Genomic DNA, 22011 nt, shown 5'->3' with positions numbered 1-22011 from the left:
TATTAAGAGTTTCCTACTACAAGGAGAATCTATAAAAATCAAAAGAGAAAGGGATACAAAATGCCTGTAGGTTCTCAAAAGAAGAGAAAAGCAAAGATAACACTTGCCCACCTTGTGGTTTCAAAGAAGTAGAAATAAGACTTCAGGTTCAAGATGTCAGACTACCTCCTGGGTTTATCTTCTGTCTCCCCAAGTTCAGGACATTTTACCCGGCTAAATGAGAATAAAATGATGTTGTTTGTTTTAGACAGGGTCTTGTTCTTTCACTCAGGCTGTAGTGTAATGGTGCTATCATAGCTCACTGCAGCCTCAACCTCCCTGGCTCAAGTGATCTTCCAACCTCAGCCTCCTGAGTAGCTGGGACTGCAGATACCTACCACCACACCCAGCTAATTTTTTTTTTTTTTTTTTTTTTTTGTAGAGAGGGGATTTTGTCATGCTTCTCAGGCTGGTCTTGAACTCTTGAGCTCAAGCAATCCACCTGTCTCAGCCTCTCAAAATGCTGGGATTACAGGTGAGCTACTGTGTCTGGGAATAATAAAATTATCTTTAAAAGTGTAAATTCAAAATCTATAGAATGGAAGGGCCACGCTCCTGTCTTAGGGTCACTGCACTAGCTACCCCTCTGCCTAGAATAGTCTTCCTCAGCCACTCACACAGCAAAATCCCTCGCTTCCTCTGTCTTTACATGGATCTTGCTTTGCAGGGAAGGCACCCAAATGACTCTGTGCTCCTAATCTCCCTTGTACTACCCTTTCTGTTTTTCTCCATGGGATTTGTCACTTATACTATTTAATTTTTTTTTTTTTTTTGAGACGGAGTCTCACACTGTTGCCCAGGCTGAAGTGCAACGGCATAATCTCGGCTCACTGCAACCTCTGCCTCCTAGGTTCATGTGATTCTCCTGCCTCAGCCTCCTGAGTAGCTGGGATTATGGGCACACACCACCACACCTGGCTAATTTTTTGTATTTTTAGTAGAAATGGGGTTTCACTATGTTGGCCTGACTGATCTCGAACTTCTGACCTCGTGATCTGCCCACCTCAGCTTCCCAAAGTGCTGGGATTACAGTAGTGAGCCACCACACCCAGCCTTTTTTTTTTTTTAAGAGTTGGGGTCTTGCTCTGTCACTTAGGCTGGAGTATAGTAGTATGAACATAGCTTACTGCAGTCTCAAACTTTCGGACTCAAGCAACACTCCTGAGTAACTTGGACTACAAGCACAAGCCATCACACCTGGCTAATTTTTTTTTTAAGAGATGGGGTCTTGCTATCCTGCCCAGGCTGGTCTTGAACTGTTGGCCTCAAGCCCTCAAAGCCAGTGGGATTACAGGCATGAACCACTGCACCCAGAAATTTATTTCTTTATTATGTCTTTGTTCTCCACTGTCTACTTTTCCCCAACAGAATGCTGTTTTGTACACCAATGCATCTCAGATGCCTAGAGCAGTAAGCAGTACCTGGTACATAGTAGGAACCCGATAAATAATTGTGGAATGAGTAAATGAGATGCTGAATGAAATTTCAACATATTTGTAGAAGATAAAGGAGTAAGAAGAATAGTCATTGATGAAATAGGTGGAAGAGGCTGAAGGACAGCGCCCAGGAGGTTAAACCCTTGGATTGAATCAAGGCTCAGAAAAAAATAACATTTCTTAAGAAGGATGTGAGGATCAAAAGAGAATTGAAAGGGAACCAGCTACTAGCTTTCTCCCTAACTGTTTCACACATAATGCAGTGGCCCTGAATCTCTTGCAATTATGTCTTTTTTTTTTTTTTGCCTTTTGGGGAGAGCATTGGCCATGATCACAGCTCACTGCATCCTTGAACTCCTGGGCTCAAGAGATTCTCCCACCTCAACTTCCTGAGAGACTATAGATGTACGCCACCATGTCTGGCTAATTTTTTTATTTTTAGTTTTTTGTAGAGACAGAGTCTCAGTTTGTTGTCCAGGCTGGTCTTGAACTCCTGGCTTCAAGTGATCCCTCCACCTCAGCTTCCCAAAGTGCTGGGATTACAAGCATGAGCCACCGCACTTGGTTCCAATCATGTCCTTGACCAGTATTGCCTAAAGATTATACTCCACGCTTTGGGAGATTCAAGGATAATGGATAGAGTATCTGTCTAGGATAGGTTGAAGCAGGATATTTTAAGGAAGACATTGCAAAAAAGTTCCCTAGGAAAAACATTTGTAAATCTATTCACAGTATATTGCTTGGTTTGTAATGGACAACATTTATACAGTCTTAATGTAAACACTTCATTGATTTATCTAATGCCAGTTATATAACAATATAGGGGAGAGGGGCTGAGGAGTGGTATAACAGAGTTAAATCCTCATCTGCCATAGCCAGAAAACAAGTCAGAATTTGATTTTTTAAAAAATCAAAAGCAATATTAATACACCATTTAGTATATGGAGGTAATAACTAGAAAGAACAGCTAAGTTAAAAATGTTTGCCCCTAACTGGAACTACTGAAGGTTTGTGGGACAGAGGAGCATGGGATTATTGTTTTATAATGCAATGTTTAGGAAATTTAAAGTCTCTAAAGTTTGTCTAGTTGATAGCCTTCTGAACAGGTGAAAAATTCTGACAAGAGAAGTAGTAGAGCCATGGCCTGACTCTGGTGGAGGTGCTGATAGAGGAAATACCAGCAAACATTATTCAGAGACGTTTGGTCACATATGCTCCAGAGCTGAACTGCCAGTTGATTGGAGAATCTGCAAATAACTGAAATTGTTTGCTTTGATGACCCTAGTCAGCCTGCTCAAGGGCAGCTGCTCAAACTGACCTATCTTCTAGCTGTCAGCTTCTTTTAGCTTAGTTTATCCCCCAAAATAAAACATCAGTCTACCAAAAAATACATCTATGTATATGTATGTGTATGTACATGTGTATGTTTGTATATGTGTATGTGTATATGTATGACTCACCCCACACAGTCAAATATTCTTTCCTCTTTCCCTCATCTCTTTCCATCATTTCTCTCCTACTGATACTTTCATTGGTTCTTTGAACGGGGTCCTGTGTGGGATCCTTCACTGAAGCTTCCTTGATTCAGGCAGCACATCCCAGTGCTCCACAGTCTGCCCCCACTTACCCCTGTCTTGTTCTAGCAGTCCACACCCAGGGGTCTTCTCACCCTCCCAAGGGCACTCTGGAAAGAACTTAAAATGGTTCAAGACTGGCTGTTTTTCCCAGGTGGGTTATATCTGATCCATAAGAAACCCTCACACATCCTTTCCCATAGTCTGGGATGGCAGCTTGATCCCAATGCAGCCACAGGCCACTTCAACCTTCTTAGGCATGAGGCAGGCCCCTGTGTTGTGTCCTCTGATTCTAAGGAAGACGCCTCACTAGGTTTGAGGTGATGAAGTAAACAACTCACTTGAGGAGGGCACGCAGCACCTCATCAGTTCTCACCAAAGAGATCTTTTCACAAATCCTGGCCCTCTACATTCTCTTCCTCATTCCTATGTCTTAGATCTGGGCAAAGGATCCAAGATTATAATTGATTCTCAGCTATTTCCTTTGTAAATTCTGTATATCCACTGCCTCACTTTGGATTGTAGCATTCATTGTATCTTGGTGCTTCGGCACAAATTACAATTTCAGCAGGTTACACACATACCACTTTTGTGATAATATTTCCAATTTTGGAAAACTACAACCCACAAGGGAAAATTTAATAGATCCTAGTAATAGAACTAGACTTAAGTAGGTGTATACTCCCCTGACATCTTCCCTGCCCCAGCGGGGGTGAGACTATTGCTGAAGTCTTGTCCTCTTTGTACTCAAGCTCTTGGAGTACTAGAAATCTTCAGAGTCTAGTTCTTAAGGCTCTGAACCTACAGCCTGATTCCTCTTTTCCAAAAAGAGATGGACAAATGTTAGTGCGGTTTCAACAACATGCTCATCCCACTGTGCAAAGCCGCAACTTTCTCACCCTCTGATTTCTATGTAATGCTGTGTCTATGAACTGCCTATCTTCTGGCAAGTATTATCTAAAAGTCCAACCCCACCTTTAGGGGAGCTCAGGAATTAGACTGATGGCAGATTGAATACAGGCTGCCACTCGTTCTGTGGTATTGGTTAAGTTAAGCTTCCAGAACCACAATTTTTAAAATCTATACAATGAAAATAACCCTCATCAACCTTAAAGGGTTGATATGAGGATCCAGAGAGAATGCACATGAAATAAAGAACGAGTGAGGAAAAAATTTATTTTGCACCTGCTATGTGCTAGGCAGTTTAGATACATTTGTTCCTGATTTTTAATATCCTTATAATATAGGAGCCCTCTACTTGTAGCCTCTGCTTTCCCAACCAGATTTAGCCATAATCACCAAGGTCCTCTGACCATGGTAGGCAGCCCATTAGAAGCTCCCTGGCCACCATGAATGGGGGCTAGAATTGGTGTTGCAGCTCTATGTCTGACACCCATCATGCCTGCAGTGACTGAGTCTTTGGGTACTTACATCCCTTGAATCCTCTGCTTTGTTTTCTCAGATCACATGGCTGGTTGGTGTTACCGGTTTGTAAGTTTTTTTACATTTGCTTCTCAGATGATCTTGAATTTCTGCCCTGAAACCAAGTTCTCTTTTCTGGAGCCCTGACCTGCTTAGCCCTGGCTAATTCTCTCACACTCATATTCTTTTCCCACTGGAACCTGTTTCAAACTAGACCAACAAAGCAACAATATTCTTATCTACCAAGAAACATGTCACCATGTCAGATTGTACCCCCCTACCCAGGCTCTTTGGATTTCATCCCTTAATGTGAATTAAGCGGGATATTTTCTTTTGAGCTCTGGTCACACCCTGTTTTGCCAGAGCCCCTATCCCCAAACCCTCCCTGACAGTCTCATAGTGAGATTGGTTCTGCTAGACTCAATACAGGTACATTCCCATACTCTTCTCTTCCCCATTGGCCTAGGCTGCTGAGGTCTCATCATTCTTTGTGCCCAAGCCCCTAAGAGTCTTGGAACCCTCAAGGTCCACACGTACTCCTTCTAGATCTTAGTCTCTAGATTTCCCAAGAACAGTTAGGATAATATTAAAATGAAATAGGTTACTTTGAAATCCATGAGACTTAGCCATCTTTTTAACAGCATCCATGTCTAAAGTGTTGAGCCGAATATTCACTGTAAGGTGGTGATAGGGAATGAAGTCCCTGCTTCGGCAGTGGTCACATCTGTGGGCATTTTCTTCTAAAAAGCGGGCACATTTCAAATGCATGGCTTTTCTCTGTTCGTTGAGCCACAGCTCATAGGCTGTTTTCTGCATGATAGGACTACAGAATCGGATGATGTGGCACTCGATCACTTCGCTCTGCAGTTCACGAAGCTCTTCCTCTTCCTCGTGATCTAGAGAGAGCAGTGGCCAACAGATTAGCCAGGCAGTGGGCAACAGATCAGCCCCTTCTACCTAATATAGGTCAATTCTTTGATCTAGGTGGGTCTTAAGAGGAAATTAGGTCACTCCAGGTGCTACTCACCCATCCCTTCACTGGGCCTCAGCGACAAGGAGCGATAATGCACCTCAAATGAGGCCTCGTTCTGTTTCAGAGCTGTTTGAAGCTCCTTGCCAGTCCGGAAACAATAAAAAATATTAGACTCTACTAGGGTTGCCAGGGCCTTGATCATCATCTTCATATTCCAACAGGGGAGAATCTCAAACAACAGCTCAGTAGTGAAGGTCACGCCAATGATGGCAGCACATCTCACCAGCATTTGGTGGGGAAGGCTCATGCTATCCAGCTGGACCAGAGAGATTTCTGCAGGTAGAAGGCCACACAGTAGAGAGCTAGTTATTTGTCTTTATCAAATGCAAGAGGAGGTGGACAACCATCCTGCTCTACAGTTCTTGTTGAAAGACAAGCAAAGTCAAAAGAAGTATTTGTTTAGCACCTAATTTGTGGATAGCACTTGTACTGGGAGTACTGAAGATACAGGCGTATGGCCTGGAAAGACACATGGCACAATGACCTGACAAAATTGAGATTGATTACATGGTGTTCTGATTTTGTGCTAAAGTGTGACAAGCATGTTTGAGGAGAGGAGAGGACATTGTAATCACTGTTTTCAGAAGGAGCAGGGCCTGCCATTCCTGTGCCTTCCTCCACTGATGCTTCTATCTTCTTCTCTGGCCCCTCTTTCTCCTAGAAACTCCTAGCTTCTATTTTCCCTAAAAATTTATGTATTCTCAGGCCGGGCGCGGTGGCTCAAGCCTGTAATCCCAGCACTTTGGGAGGCCGAGGCGGGTGGATCACGAGGTCAAGAGATCGAGACCATCCTGGTCAACATGGTGAAACCCCGTCTCTACTAAAAATACAAAAAAAAAAATTAGCTGGGCATGGTGGTGTGTGCCTGTAATCCCAGCTACTCAGGAGGCTGAGGCAGGAGAATTGCCTGAACCCAGGAGGCGGAGGTTGCGGTGAGCCGAGATCGCGCCATTGCACTCCAGCCTGGGTAACAAGAGCGAGACTCTGTCTCAAAAAAAAAAAAAAAATTTATGTATTCTCATGACATACATTATCATCTCTGAGTCATAACCAAGTGTCAGAGTTCACAGCTCCTATCCCAACTTTTCATCTAAGCTTGAGTATCATAGCTCATGTGGCTTCCTGGACATTTTGACCAGGATATCCTTCTGTTAGGGACAAAATTGGAACTTTTCAACTTCTCCAAAGAACAAAGAAGAAGCCTAAGCTAGTTCACCTTCTTCCTTCCTTCCTTCCTTCCTTTTTTCTGTCTTTCTGTCTGTCTGGTTTGTTTTGACGATGTTTCACTCTTGTTGCCCAGGCTGGAGTGCAATGGTGCCATCTCGGCCCACTGCAACCTCCACCTCTCAGATTCAAGTGATTCTCTTGCCTTAGCCTCCCGAGTTGCTGGGATTACAGACACCCTCCACCATGCCCGTCTAATTTTTTGTATTTTTTGGAGAGATGGGATTTAACCATGTTGGCCAGGCTCGTCTTGAACTCCTGACCTCAGGTGATACACCTGCCTCGGTCTCCCAAAGTGCTGGGATTACAGGTGTGAGCCACCACCTTCTTACATTAGTAGACACAGTGAACAAAACATAAATGCCATTCTTTTAAAGATTGAGGACCTTGAGATGTCCCTAGGCCGTCTTTCTAAACATTTAAAGTCGCTTATGGATGGCAGGAATTAGAGTTGAGTTCATACTAAAACATTCCTTGAAAGTCATTTTTCTTTAAAAGAATAATAATACATCTTTCATATAAAACTCTTGCCATTTCTTTCTCATAAAAGTAGATGGCAGGAAATATCTCAGTATTATATTTTCTCCCTCATTATTTGGTTTCTGTTGAATTGAAAATGTACAATACTTCATTCTTTTATGCAGATCCCAGAATCTGGGGGAAAGATGGCTCTTAATGAGCAGAAAAGCCAAGCCTACCCTGAAGCCTTCTCACTGCTTCAGTACAGAGCAAACAAACAACCCGTGTTGCTGTTTTTCTTTTTCCTTTTAAAAACAGACATTCTACAGAAAGCCAAAGTGGAGTTTAGGAACTAGAAAATAAATACCAGGTCAGATTTTCTTACCTTTTAATGACGCTGGGGGTGACATGTTTTTCAATCTGACCCCACTTGCGAGGTGACAGACTTCTTCACAATTCCTATCACTCTGGGAAGTAAACATTTTTAACTTCTCTGTTGGCTTAATGAAAGTGTCTACAGGGGTACAAAAGGGAAGAAAAGTTGAGTCATTATCCTGTCTTACAAGGTCTGATTTTCTAATGAGCTTTGAGACAGATCTCATGTGAGGAAGCGTGGGCAGAGATTTTCTAATGAGCTTTGAGACAGATATCATGTGAGGAAGCGTGGCTCATCAAATATTCTAGAAACCTTGGGTTTTTACATTTTTATTTATTTTTTTGAGATGGAGTCTCTGTTGCCCAGGCTGGAGTGCAGTGGTGCAATCTTGGTTCACTGCAACCTCCACCTCCCAGTTCCAAGTAATTCTCCTGCCTTAGCCTCCCGAGTAGCTGGGATTACAGGTGCCCACCACTATGCCTGGCTAATTTTTGTAGATACAGGTTTCACCATGTTGGCCAGGCTGGTCTTGAACTCCTGACCTCAAGTGATCTGCCTGCTTCGGCCTCCTAAAGTTCTGAGATTACAGGTGTGAGCCACACCGCACCGGGCCCCTGGAACCCTGTTTTAAGTAAAACTGATTTATGAAAATTTAGATGTACTCAAAAATGTTTTTGTCTCCCTCTGCTAGCCCTGCCCAAACTAAAGAATTGGCACTAACTATTGATGTCTTCCATAGGATATAAGGTTTTACAAACATTTGATTCACAGATTATGTCTTCCATAGGATATAAGGTTTTACAAACATTTGATTCACAGATTATCAGAATGTATTACAGTATACAGTAACATATATTTGTATGTATAGATTTACATACCCACACTCAGATACAAACACATTCTGTGGGACACTGTACTCTAATTAAGACATGGCTGCTATCAGAAAGATATTTTAAATGATGAAGTTTGAATAGTAAATATGCCTAGTAGTTTGGTTTCCTAGTACTCCAAAACGCATGATTTTCCTCTTCCTTAAGCCATTCATGTAGTCCTTGGTAGCTGCAAGACTGTTCTAGGTGAGGTGGAAATAGGAAGGTGAATAAAACCAAGTTCCTTATTTCCTGGAGCTCTAAGTCATGTACACAAAGAGCTAGACTGCCAGGCAGTAAATGAGTGCCATGTGACTGGGCACAAACAGTAAGCATCAGAGATTTCAACTCAATATAGGACATATTTATTAAGGACTTTCTGTGCATCATATCCAGTGAAGGCTATAAACATGAATAACACATGCTTCTAGCCCTTAAGAGGCTTAAAAATCTATGGAGACCGATATATAAGTAACTGATTATAACACCAGGATGAGTGACTTAAGAGCTGAAGAGCAAAGAGTAACATATTGAGGGAACAGAAAATAACAATTAAATCAGACATGGTGGATTCAGAAAGGCTTGACAGAGGAGAAAGTATTTTGATTGATCTTTGAAGGATGAAGAGATATTCTAAGAGGAAAGTGGTGGAGAGGACAACACAAAGGCACAGGAGCTTAGTACTTCAGAGTACTTAGTGAGTTAGGGGAATGGAGTGGCCCAACGTGGCTAAAGTGCTACTGTGGGACATGTGTTCGGAGAGTTAGTTTGGGAACAGAGCATGGAGGGCATTAAACCCCATACTTTGAAGACTGGACTTTATAGACAACAGGGAAAGATCACAGATTTCCAAAGAGGAGATAGTAGTAATCCAACCAGCCATATTTAGAAAGGTAGTACTGGAAGCAGCGTATGGGAAAGGCCAGAGACTAGGACAGGGAAGACTATGTAAGGAGCTATGACAATGGAATGTCAAGAAGTGAGGATGGATAGAACCAGGTAAGCAGTTCAGCAAGGAGAAAGCAAGTACTAAAGATATAGAGGAAATGAGGCCTAAACAAGACAGTGATAGAAGTGACAGAGACATGGAGTACAGAGGGAGGGGTGGTTGAGAGGGAGGATAGTGCATGAAGTTTTAGATGTATTAAGTGCAAGGGAATCTGTGGAATAGTTCAATGGGCAATTGGAAATATGAGTGTGGAATTAAGGGTGAGGTTAGGGTTGGAGAATCCACACACACACACAGGCTGAGAAGTAGATGAGTAAATGAAAACTACTGGGGAAAGAGTTGTTTCCAATTCTAGAAAGGTAGCAAAAGGAGAGGGTTAAGGATAGAACTTGAAGAATGTCCTCCCAGGAGGAGTAGACCCAGGAAGAGAGCCAAGGAGCATCTGAGGACTGGTCAGAGAGGTGAGAGAGGAGAATGGGAGGAATATGGGGTACAGGAAGCCAAGGTAGGGTAGCATACCAAAAAAGGGGTCGTGTGTGTGCGTGTGTGTGTGTGTGTGTTGGGAATAGGAGGGTGGGGCTCAAAGGTACAATGTGCGTGCTCTCTCATGCTTATTTCCCCTTCCAGGACCTAGCACTGACACAATTATTCTTTCCATCACTCAACTAGTATTGACTGAGTGCCTCTAGGTACTAGGACTTTTCCTAGGACTGGGGATTCAGGAGAGCACAAGACTCCCTGCCTCACAGAACTCCCATTCTGATGGGAGACAAACATTAAACAATCGATAAATAAATAGGATAATCTCATAATGTAATTCAATTGTGTAAAAGAAATAAAAGGGTGATAGGCAACAGTGTACTCTTCACTCAGATTCGCCTGTTGTCAGCCTTTGCCCCATTTGCTATAGCCTTGATCCTCCACTTTCTATCTTGTATTCTTACCCCATCCTCTGGCCCCCACCCTTCTCCCTGCACTAAAATTATTTTCCTAAAAATTCCAAATGGTCTCCTTTATGCCATCACTTCAAATTTCATTCCTGTGTACATTTCTATAGCATGGGATCTTTGTTGATAACTTACTTTGTAGTAGAAATTTTACCTCTAGCAAGAAAGGAAAGGTATTTTTGAAGATAATAATGAAGCTGGCCTTCAGTTCTGGGCCTTAAGATTTGTCAATGTTCTGTCATTTCTACTACAGTTACATATTTTGTTTTTGAGATTGAGTCTCACTCTGTTGCCCAGGCTGGAGTGCAGTGGCACCATCTTGGCTCACTTCAACCCCCGCCTCTCAGGCTCAAGTGATTCTCCTGCCTCAGCTTCTGAAGTAGCTGGGATTACAGGTGCTCACCACCACACCTGGCTAATTTTTGTATTTTTAGTACAGACAGGTTTCACCATGTTGGCCAGGCTGGTCTTGAACTTCTGATCTCAAGTGATCCGCCCGCCTCGGCCTCCCAAGGTGCTGAGATTCAGGCATGTGCTGCCGTGCCTGACCATATTTATACATTCTTTAGCCCAGTCCAGTGAGTCCCAGGCAATGTTAAGTTCTCTCACAATCTGGTATATCAGATCCAATAATTCTTGGTTCCCCAGAACACTCTGACTCTACAGGAAGCAGCCTATGAAATAGCTCATTCTTTCTACCTTCTCTGAATAAAGACTTAAGTCACGCAGAACAGAGTAAAAAAGAACCATCGACACCGGACTTACCAAACAGGCTACTCCAGGTCATATTTGTCTTTTCCTCAGATTCCATTTGTTGGAAAAGGAGTACATTGTGATGTTCTAGGCTTTTAAGCAATTCTTCACAGTAAAATGGAATCCCACCGCTTTTCTCCACCAGGTACCTGTAGTGAAAACAAGGCAATCTGTTTACATTGAAGATAGATCTTTTAGGAAGGAAAAACATTTGAGTTTTCTCAATCACTTGAAAATAATTTCTTCTCATTCTTCGTTTGTTTCTGTTTGTTTTCCATTTTGAGGCATTGCTTTTTTAACTTTTTATTTCACTTATGTGTGTATGCAATAAGTGTACATACACTTTATATTTTTTAAAAGAGACATTGGAAGGATAAGCCAAAAATCCAAATGGCTACTTATAGGATAGGGAGGGATGCAAGACTGAGGATATACCTTTTTGGCTTTGGAAAGATATATGCGTTTTATATAATTTAAACAGAGAGAGACCAGGCACGGTGGCTCATGCCTGTAATCCTAGCACTTTGGGAGGCCGAGGTGGGCGGATCATGAGGTCAGGAGATTGAGACCATCCTGGCTAACATGGTGAAACCCCGTCTCTACTAAAAATACAAAAAATTAGCCAGGTGTGGTGGCCGGTGCCTGTAGACCAAGCCACTTGGGAGGCTGAGGCAGGAGAATCACTTGAACCTGGGAGGAGGAGGTTGCAGTGAGCCAAGATCCCGCCACTGCACTCCAGCCTGAGTGACAGAGTAACAGAGTAAGACTCTGTCTCCAATACCGGGGATCAACAGAACAACCAAAGGCACAAAATTGTCCCTGGAGTTATCTTAAATGAGCCTTTGTGTAAGACATCTTTCTTCCAGAAGCAGCAACCTCATTGCAGATACTAAGATGGGTTGTAAACAGCCAGCTAAAGAAGAAACACTGTCTATGTTGTTAATTAAGGTGACTGCTGTCAAGACCCCAGGACAGGAATCACTGAAAAGCTCAGAGACAACTCACCAGTGAATCAGCTTTCCACTCTGCCATAGACGGAGAACATGAATACCAGACCACACCATTGTCAGCCAGATAAGACCTTGCTTAGTTGCAGGTCATGGTCTTTAAGGCTTACCAGTTTGCCTTTCCTGTCTCTTGCCCATGACAATGCTCGTAGTCACTGTATGTTAAAGTGAGTACACCCATACCCCCCATGATGAAAGTGAAATAAACCCACTAAGCAAAGTTTGAGAAGGCGTAACAGGGAGACAACATGGAAAAGGTGAGCAACATCTATCCTACCAAACATTATGAATGGCCCCTTCAAAAGGTGGACCAGGCCAAATATAGTGGCTCACACCTGTAATATCAGCATCTTGGGAGGCTGAGAAAAGAATTGCTTGAGTCCAGGAATTCAAGACCAGCCTGGGCAACACTGCGAGACCCCATTTCTACAGAAATCAAAAAGTTACCAGGGGTGCACACCTGTAGTCCTAGCTACTTGGAAAACTGAGAGAGGAGGATGGCTTGAGCCCAGGAGGTTGAGGCTACAGTGAGCCATGATGGCACCACCACACTCCAGCCTGGGTGACAGAGCGAGACCCTGTCTCAAAAGAAAAAAGGAAAAGAAAAAATTTTTAAAAGATGGGGCTGGCCGGGCACAGTGGCTCACACCTGTAATCCCAGCACTTTGGGAGGCCGAGGCATCAGATCACCTGAGGTCAGGAGTTCGAGACCAGCCTGACCAACAAGCAGAAACCCCATCTCTACTAAAAATACAAAATTAGCTGGGTATGGTGGCACATGCCTGTAAGTCCAGCTACTTGGGGCGCTGAGGCAGGAGACACTTGAACCTAGGAGAAAGAGGATTGAACCGTCACACTCCAGCCTCGGCAACAGAGTGAGACTTTGTTCTCAAAAAAACAAAAACAAATGGTGGGGCCAGAAAAGATACTGAAATACACACTTCAAGACACACACTAAGAAATCTGATGAAGCCTGGACCCAGGGAATGAATGCACATGTCGAGTTCAGAATAGAAAGGGGTTACTTACGAGTCCAGTTCGTTGGAGATGCTGCTTACATTGAGGTAAAGACAGACCTTGGTGCAGATGTCATCAGGCTGTATTGGACCAATGGTGATGTAGGTGGTGTTCCTGTTCTTCATTATGGCAGTGGCAGCTGCACAGGGAATTTCAACGAAGGGACACAGGGACATAATGATGAAGATAGGAACAGTCCGGATAAGCTTCTCCATAAATGCCCAGGAGGTCGGATCCACATATTGGGCCTCATCAATGATAAAAATAATCCTTTCCTCTTTTACTATCTGGACAGGATAGAGAAATAGAGAAACACTATAGGGTGTCAGGTTTTTTTTTTACATGTGTACGGGTATGCATATGTATCCATTGAGTTTCGTGGTTTTCTTATGATGCAGCGAAAGCACTAGCTAAGTTCAATCTTTTCTTTCCGGTAACTTTGCATTAATTTATATTCCATTAACTTAGAATTGGACAGAGCTGGCTGGAATGGACTCTTACTTGGTCAAAACTTTGTGTAAAGATAGTGCAGATTTGTAGGATACATGGGATTTTAGGGGTACTCGCAAAAGCCAACTGAAAGTGCCCATTACATAAAAAGAACTGATTTGTTAATTACGAGTCATTTAAATCTATTGAACAATGAAGTTCTCCTGGGGAAATCTGCTTGACATTTATTCAACCAATATGTATTCAACACATGCTTACTGACCACCCCTGCTGGGCTAGGTGCTAAACGAAACTAGTTCTCACCCTGCGGGCAGCTGATGCTATTCTAGTTTGAACTGTGGTATGTGTTACACTTAAAGCACAGATCACATGTCCTTTTCTCATATAGACTACCCTTCCCTAAGTAGTCTGAAGTATTTATTCACTCATTTAGCATTTATTGTGCATCTATTAGGGTTAGGTGCTATTCTAAGTACTGGGAATACAATCTCAAACAAAACATGGAGCCTACATTTTAGGGTCAACCACTTGCGTAGCAGGCTCTGCCTTACCACTGTGTACTATGTCACAATGGAGAAAACCCTCTCCCCAGTTCTCACTGCTCCAGACTGCTAATGCCTGCTTTTTGTTTCCCTCTGAGAAGAGATTGGGTTAGCCCATTCTTTCTCTTTGTGCTTGATGGTCATTATAAGGTGTTACAACCTGCCTTGTTCACATACATGTAAGTCTACTCCTACAGCCCCATTCTGTCACCAAATACTTAGCCCTTGACTAACTCTGAGAACAGTTAGTGAGGAGGTTAGCACTGCATTGTTTTGATTTTCACTGGTATCTTTAAAAAGATGGGGCAGATAAAAATGTAAGTTTAATCTTAGGATAGCCTTGCTAATGAATAATTCATACATTGAAGAGAATAAAGCAGGAACAAAAAAAACCATGAATTAAATAATTAAACATTGGCCTGGTTTCTTCCAATTTAAATGAGGATTGGGTCCTCTCTATTGTGGAAAAAAACCCCAACACTTACATTGTACTTACTGTGTTCCAAGCACTCCAGGATGCTCTTTATATAATTAACTAATTTAATCCTCACAACATCCATATAAAGTGGTACTATTGAATCTATTTCCTGAGAAAATTTGGGCACAGAGAGGTTAAGTAATTTGGCCAGGGGCACACAGATAGTTAATGGTCCAAAGACTTGTCAGCACCTAAAGCACAACCTTAGTAGCGGTTTCCAAACAAGATTCTGCTTCAGTACCAACTGAAAAGTTTTAAAACAAAAGTAAACAACTAAATAGATTCCTAGGCCCAATCCAAATCCTATTTTTTTAATCTTCAGAGTTAGAACTCACAAATCCGTATTTTTAAAGGAGCTTCCCGTAAATACTTGTGATGCAAACAGTCTAAAGCCTGATATTTAGAAACTACTGATGTCCTCTTGCCTATGACCTGAAGCGGAGAAGAAGGCTGTATTACAAATATAATACAATGCCACAAACTTATTTCGATCATTTATTATGTACCAGGCACATTGCTCATCAATAGTGATACAGAAATGTAAAGAGACTCTCTATTCTTAAGAAGCTTATAGGCTGGGCACGGTGGCTCATGCCTGTAATCACAGCTGAGGTGGGCAGATCATGAGATCAGGAGTTTGGGAGGCTGAGGAGGGCAGATCATGAGGTCAGGAATTTGATACTAGCCTGGCTAACATGGTGAAACCCCGTCTCTACTAAAAATACAAAAACTAGCCAGGTGTGGTGGTGCACGCCTGTGGTCCCAGCTACTTGGGAGGCTAAGGCAGGAGAATCACTTGAACACAGGAGGCAGAGGTTGCAGTGAGCCGAGACTGTGCCATTGCACTCCAGCCGGGACAACAGGAGTAAAATTCCATCTCTAAAAAAAAAAAAAAAAAAAAAGCTCACAATTTCCTGAGGGAGAGACAAACAGATATACAAGTAATGAATGACAACATACCATAATAGTATCAAGTGTATAAGTATATCTGGAAATGTATTCAAAGCCTTATGGAAGCCTGGTGGAAAAAGAATTAGTCATGCCTAGTGATCTGGGGAAGTTCTCACCAAAGAGGTGACCTTGAAGGATGAGTGGCATTTCTCTAGGCTAAAAGGAAATCTTTTGGCTTTTATCTTATTACCACTGGGACTTACTTGGAGAGTATAAAGTATGGGTTGGTGTGATTTGCATGTACTCTGATAATTATATGAAGGATGAATTGGAGTGGAGAGGTATGAAGCACAGAGATTATTTGGAAATCTATGGAAATAGTTCAGGAAAAGATGATAAGAGCCTGAAATATGGCAATAGGAAGAGAGGACAAGGAGATTCCAGAGACTGTCTCAAGTAAAAATAGGAGGACTTGGCAGTGAGTAAATATGGGAGTGTGGGTGAAAAAGAAGGCAAGGATAACTTTTAAGTGATGCAGGATGGCACAATTTGCTACTAATGAAATCAAGGGTCAGGATAAGGAAGAAAGGGCATTATGGTAAAAATATGACTTTGGCATTAGATGCTCAACTCAGCATGAGTCACTACATCCACGGGGAATATATAGAAGATTCTTGGGGATATGGTTCTGGTGTTTATAAGAGGGGTGGAGACCGAAATATAAATTTGGTGATCAACGTAGAGTAGACAGTCCTGAGATTACTGGGAGAGAGAGAGAGAGTTAACACTGGCTGAATGTTTCTCATCAAAGAGGCACTATTTTAAGTGTTTCTACATATAATTTAGTCATTTAAACCTTACATCCCTGTGAGCTATGTACTATTATTTTCTTTCATTTGATAGATGATAAAACAGAAACATAGAGAGGGTAAGTCACTGCTCAAGGTTGTTCAGGTAGCAAGTGATAGGCCTAGGGTTTCAAACCTCAGTAGTCTGACTACAGAGCATGCATATGTAACCACTTTGGTACATTACATCTCAGCAAAGGATGAAAAAAAAGAGTGCTGAGAGAAGTCAGACTCCTAGGAGTAATGTTAAATAACTATTTTCAGGGCATCTAAATTCGAAACCGACATTTAGCTTGAGGTTTGGGAGGATGGAGGACAATGAAGCACTTTAAGATAAAGCCTTCACATACTTCAGAAGCCTCTTGCCAATGTGGTCTGAACCCCTCAAACCACCTGGCTTTGTGGTGATTTGCCCAGTTTTGTTCCCGCAACTTCTTGGCCCACAGATGCTCTTACCTGCTCCAAGATCTTCATAAACAATACTTCCAACTGCTTTTGCTTTTTCAAGGTGCTCATCCTGGAAATCTCCCGAGAAATAGGGAACTATGCAAAGAATTATGAGAATATTGAGTATGGGAAAATAGCAAAGGAAACTATTGTCTGTGCAACTTTGGGCAAAACACTTAACTGGTCTGTGTCTTAAAGTCCTCATGTGTTAGATAAGCGGTTCTAACCTTTTTGGCACCAGGGACCAGTTTTGTGGAAGATAATTTTTCCATGAACTGGGGCAAGGGGGATGATTTTGGGATGATTCAGTTGCATTACATTTATTGTGCACTTTACTTCTATTATTGCATTATAATATATAACAAAATAATTATACAACTCACCATAATGTAGATAGAATCTGTGGAAGCCCTGAGTTTGTTTCCTTGCAACTGGATGGTCCCATCTGGGGGTGATGGGATTCAGTGACAGATCATCAGGCATTAGATTCTCATAAGGAGCACACAGTCTATATCTCTTGCATGTGTAGTTCACAGTAGGGTTCATGCTCCTACAAGAATCTAATGCTGTTGCTGATGGACAAGTGGAGAAGCTTAGGTGGCAATGCAAGCAGTGAGGAGCAGCTATAAATAGAGATGAAGCTTCACTTGCTCACCCACTGCTTACCTCCTGCTGTGTGGTCTGGTTTCTAACAGGCCATGATCTGGTACCAGGGGTTGGGGACCCCCCTGTGTTAGATAATTCAGGAAAAAACAGGGCACAGTCTGTACTGACATCACTTGTAGGAACAGAGTGACTTTGTGCCCCAGAGTAGCTAGTATAGGATAGCTATGATAGAAGGGTAAGAAAAAAATGAGTCAGCAAATGGCCATTTGGATTTTCTTGAGCATGGTATTTCTAGATACCTCTAATATGTCAAGAATACGGATGCACATCCAAAGAGGATTCCACTTACTCACCATCTGAATACTCCAGATATATAGACCAAAGAGATGCTAAGTCACAAAGCACCAGGGAGGAGTTGCTGTGCCTGCCCACGGCTATTTGTGCAGAAGTATAATACTAGCTAGTTACCTGAACAAGGAAAACGTCATTAAGAAGACAGTAGAACTTTTCATCCAACAGTGTCATGACATTATTTCGAAGGTTGGTCTGCCGTTCTTTATAATGTTTACAAGTGTCCAGGCCTAGGACACTGGCTATGAGCATCTGGATGGTATGCAAATTCTGATGGAAGCTGATCTTAGTCAATTCAATGGCAATAATTCTGTTTGTGAGAAAATCAAGAATTTTTAAATATATATTTTGAAAATAATAAAGATTGAAGGAAAGCTCTGTCTTCTCATATTCAGCTGTAATGATGGAGATTTTCCAAGCTATCTGGCAGTGGTTCTTTATTGCTGCTTCTGAAATACTCCCTCATTCTCCTGTTCCTAAGCCCTGATTAATTTAACCTAGCTAATTCTCTCCTTTCTAGTCCTACTGCCACCCTGTACTACCACAATAGCGAGCCACTACCCCCATCCAGGATCATGACCCTCAGACTGGGAGCTCCCATTGCCTAAAGACATGAACCCAGGCCTCCTTTATGTGACACATAAGACTTTCCAAAGCCTCATTCTGTCCTTTCTTGCCACTCTCTGCCTAGCAATTTACCCTTCACCAACGGCACACAGTGAGAGTTCCCTGCACGCTCAGAGCTGTTTCTCCTCTCCATGCCTTTGCTTACACTGTCTCCTCAGCCCAGAGTGCCATCACTTCTTACTGCCCCTCAGCTGATGTTCATCTGTAAGTTTCAGCTCAGGTGTAGCCTCCTGGAAACTGTCATTGATTCCCCATGGTTGGCTACATACCCTTTCTTCTCTGAACTTCCACAATTCTCTATGGCATGTCTCTATCATTGCCCTCACTACATTCTACTTCTGTTGTTATCTGATATGGTTTGGCTCTGTGTCCTCACCCAAATCTCATCTCAAATTGTAATTCCCAACTGTTAGGGGAGAGACCTGTTGGGAGGTTATTGGGGTGATTGGATCAGGAGGGCAGTTCCCCCATGCTGTTATCATGATATTGAGGGAGTTCTCATGAGATCTGATGGTTTAAAAGTTCGGCACTTCCTCCTTTGCTCGCTCTCTCATGCCGCCACGTAAGACACGCCTTGCTTCTCCTTTGCCTTCTGTCATCATTGCAATTTTCCTGATGCCTCCCCAGCCATGTGGAACTGTGAGTCAATTAAACCTCTTTTCTTTTTTTCTTTTTTTTTTTTTTTTTTGAGACGGAGTTTCGCTCTTGTTACCCAGGCTGGAGTGCAATGGCGCGATCTCGGCTCACCGCAACCTCCGCCTCCTGGGTTCAGGCAATTCTCCTGCCTCAGCCTCCTGAGTCGCTGGGATTACAGGCACGCGCCACCATGCCCAGCTAATTTTTTGTATTTTTAGTAGAGATGGGGTTTCACCATGTTGACCAGGATGGTCTCGATCTCTTGACCTCGTGATCCACCCGCCTCGGCCTCCCAAAGTGCTGGGATTACAGGCTTGAGCCACCGCGCCCGGCTAAACCTCTTTTCTTTATAAATTACCCAGTCTCAGGTAGTTCTTTTTAGCAGTGTGAAAATGGATTAACACATTATCTCTTCTCCTCTTCTGTGAGAGCTCCTTAAGAGCAGAGATCGACTTTATTCATATTCAGGGCTTTGGCACTTGTTATGGGTTGACACATATCCCCACAAAATTCATATGTTACATTCTTAGCCTCTAGGACCTCAAAGTGTGACTTTATTTGAAAACAGGGTAGTTGCAGATATAATTAGTTAAGATGAAACCATGCTGGAGTGGGTGGACCTCTAATCCAATATGACTGATGCCCTTAGAAAAAGGTGAAGTTTGGACACAAATGACACACAGGGAGAATGCCATGTGAAATGAAGGCAGAGATCAGGATGATGCTTCTACAAGCCATCTTTGGAACATCAAAGATTGCCAGCAACCACCAGAAGCTAGCAGACGGGCACGAAACAGATTCTTCCTCATGGTCCAGAGAAGAAAAAAAAATGCCTTGATCTCAGACTCCTACCTCTGAGAACTATGAGACAAATTTCTATTGTAAGCCACCCATTTGTAGTACTTTTTTACAGCAGCCCTGGCTAATGAATACAGCACTTAGTAGTTTCTGAACATAGTAGGAATTCAATAAATGATTGGATACATAAATAAATGCTTTCTGACTGTTGCAAATTATCCCCTCAGCTATGGTAAAGATGTTTTAAAACTGGCCTTTCTCAGGCCTGACTTTAATATGGGATAGAGATATAGAGATACAACTAAAAATAATATAGATTAACAAGCATTTTCCCCTTATACTACTGTTTAGGTTAGATGGGGAAAAGATTTGAGACATCATCCCTATTGTCCTGGTCATCACTACTGTTATTTAATACTGTATTATCTATTTCCATGAGGAAGTAGAACAGATTATCCCAAAGATAGCCCTCATAATATTCCTTATATGAAAATAAATAAACATGAGTCAAGTATATTAGCTCTATCTTCCAGGGAAAAATCCAAAGACCTGTCATTCTCTTTCCCCAAGTCTCAGGACTAAATAGTTTGAACTAGTGATTCCCTGTCAGCTAGCTAGATAAACTTATGTATTTGTTGTGCAGACCAAATCTAGCCTTGATCTCAACATCTATGCCAGTGTTTCTCTATCTGTCTGACTATTGGGATTACTTAAAAACCTTTGACTAACCAAGCCCTACCTGGCATTAAATCAGGATATCCATGGGCCAACCTAGTTTCTCTTTTTCTTAGTTCTATATGTTTATTGTTAGTTACCTAGTTAGCACAAGGGTCATGGCACCCAATAATTGTAGATTATGGATAATTTACATAAGGCAAATTATAGGAAGGAAAGGAACATCCAAATAAATCGGGATTCTGAGCTCACACAGAATGATTATTCCAAGACACTTACCTGTGGTTCTCACCATGGGCCAGGAACCCAATTTCCATAAGTATCTTGCTTTTTCCATATCCCATTAATGCCTCATATATTAAGACTCGGCTGCTGTTAGACTTCAAAAATTCATTCATAGTATCAATGAAGTATTTGATCTCTTTATCACGTCCTGTAATTTTTAGTGTTAAAAAAGAGCAAACTCATCAACATAAAATAGTCTAGGGATATTTTAAAAAACACATAGAAACACTTCTAAAAATATCCTTGGGTGGGGCACGGTGGCTCCTGCCTGTAATCCCAGCACTTTGGGAGGCTGAGGTGGGTGGATCATCTGCGGTCAGAAGTTTGAGACCAGCCTGACCAACATGGTGAAACCCCGTCTCTGCTAAAAACACACACAAAAAATGACATGGTGGCGGGTGCCTGTAGTCCCAGCTACTTGGGAGGCTGAGGCTGGAAAATTGCTTGAACCCAGGAGGCAGAGGTTGCAGTGAGCCGGGATCACACCATTGCACTCCAGCCTGGGCAACAAGAGCGAAACTCTGTCTTAAAAAAAAAAAAAAAAAAAATCCTTGAAATTTCCATGGCATTGTTCAGACTTTCTTGAAGCCCTATGAACTTTCAAAATGTTTTAAATCTTCCCGGGAGCTTTTTAGCTAACCATGTGGTTTTGCAGTGTTATTTGATTAGAGGCTGTGAGGGAAAGTATTCTTATAATGCTCATTATAACGTTTAATTATAGTGTAGAAAACTCAGATTTGCTTAGATTACACAACCAGGAAGTAAGCCAAGGCTATCTAACTCTAAAGCTTGTTTTTTAAAATAACACACTAGAAGTAATCTGTAGACTATTACATTAGGAAATAAATTTATCAAAGTTAGGTTTTCTACATTAAACAATTATGGATAAAATAATTTTACTTCTGATTCTGTAATAAAGAAAACTTGCCCTCTATAAATGAAAATTACACTAATTCAGGGCTGCAAAAAGCCTTGCCAGGAATAAAATTCAATTTGCTTTCAGAAATCATGTATAGATTATTTCTATCATAAAAGCAACTTAAATTCTTAATGAAAATAAATTATAGATTTTTTCTGATTATAAAACTAATATATGCTTACTGTAGAAAATATGGAAAACTTGGAAAAGAAAAAGAAAAAAAATCACTTTGGGTTACAACCCTTATTTTTCTTGTGTGTTTTTAAATACTGTAACAGGATGCCCAGGCTAACATCTGAAACAGCTCACAGTCTTTGAAATCTGGGTGGACGGGAAGGAGCTGGAAGAATTGT

The 22011-nt window shown here is 41.9% G+C and overlaps 1 protein-coding gene across 1 annotated transcript in view; it reads right to left on the bottom strand.

Annotated features, from left to right (window-relative positions):
- ADCY10 (adenylate cyclase 10) overlaps positions 1 to 22011 on the bottom strand; it is a 102373-nt gene that overhangs the window by 36515 nt on the left and 43847 nt on the right. Inside the window, exons 14-21 of the mRNA XM_032291495.1 lie at positions 20734 to 20887; positions 17836 to 18028; positions 16771 to 16857; positions 13118 to 13392; positions 11094 to 11230; positions 7573 to 7701; positions 5499 to 5777; positions 5077 to 5367 (exon numbers count right to left, since the gene is read on the bottom strand). Of these exons, the coding sequence (XP_032147386.1) occupies positions 5077 to 5367; positions 5499 to 5777; positions 7573 to 7701; positions 11094 to 11230; positions 13118 to 13392; positions 16771 to 16857; positions 17836 to 18028; positions 20734 to 20887 (1545 nt within the window). The remainder of the gene's footprint in view (positions 1 to 5076; positions 5368 to 5498; positions 5778 to 7572; positions 7702 to 11093; positions 11231 to 13117; positions 13393 to 16770; positions 16858 to 17835; positions 18029 to 20733; positions 20888 to 22011) is intronic.

This window comes from Sapajus apella, unplaced genomic scaffold (assembly GCF_009761245.1).
Source record: "Sapajus apella isolate SASKATOON/1434 unplaced genomic scaffold, GSC_monkey_1.0 scaffold25, whole genome shotgun sequence".
Taxonomy (NCBI): Eukaryota; Metazoa; Chordata; class Mammalia; order Primates; family Cebidae; genus Sapajus; species Sapajus apella.
The sequence above is the reverse complement of the archived record's forward strand: the minus strand, read 5'-3'. Positions and strand labels throughout refer to the sequence as shown.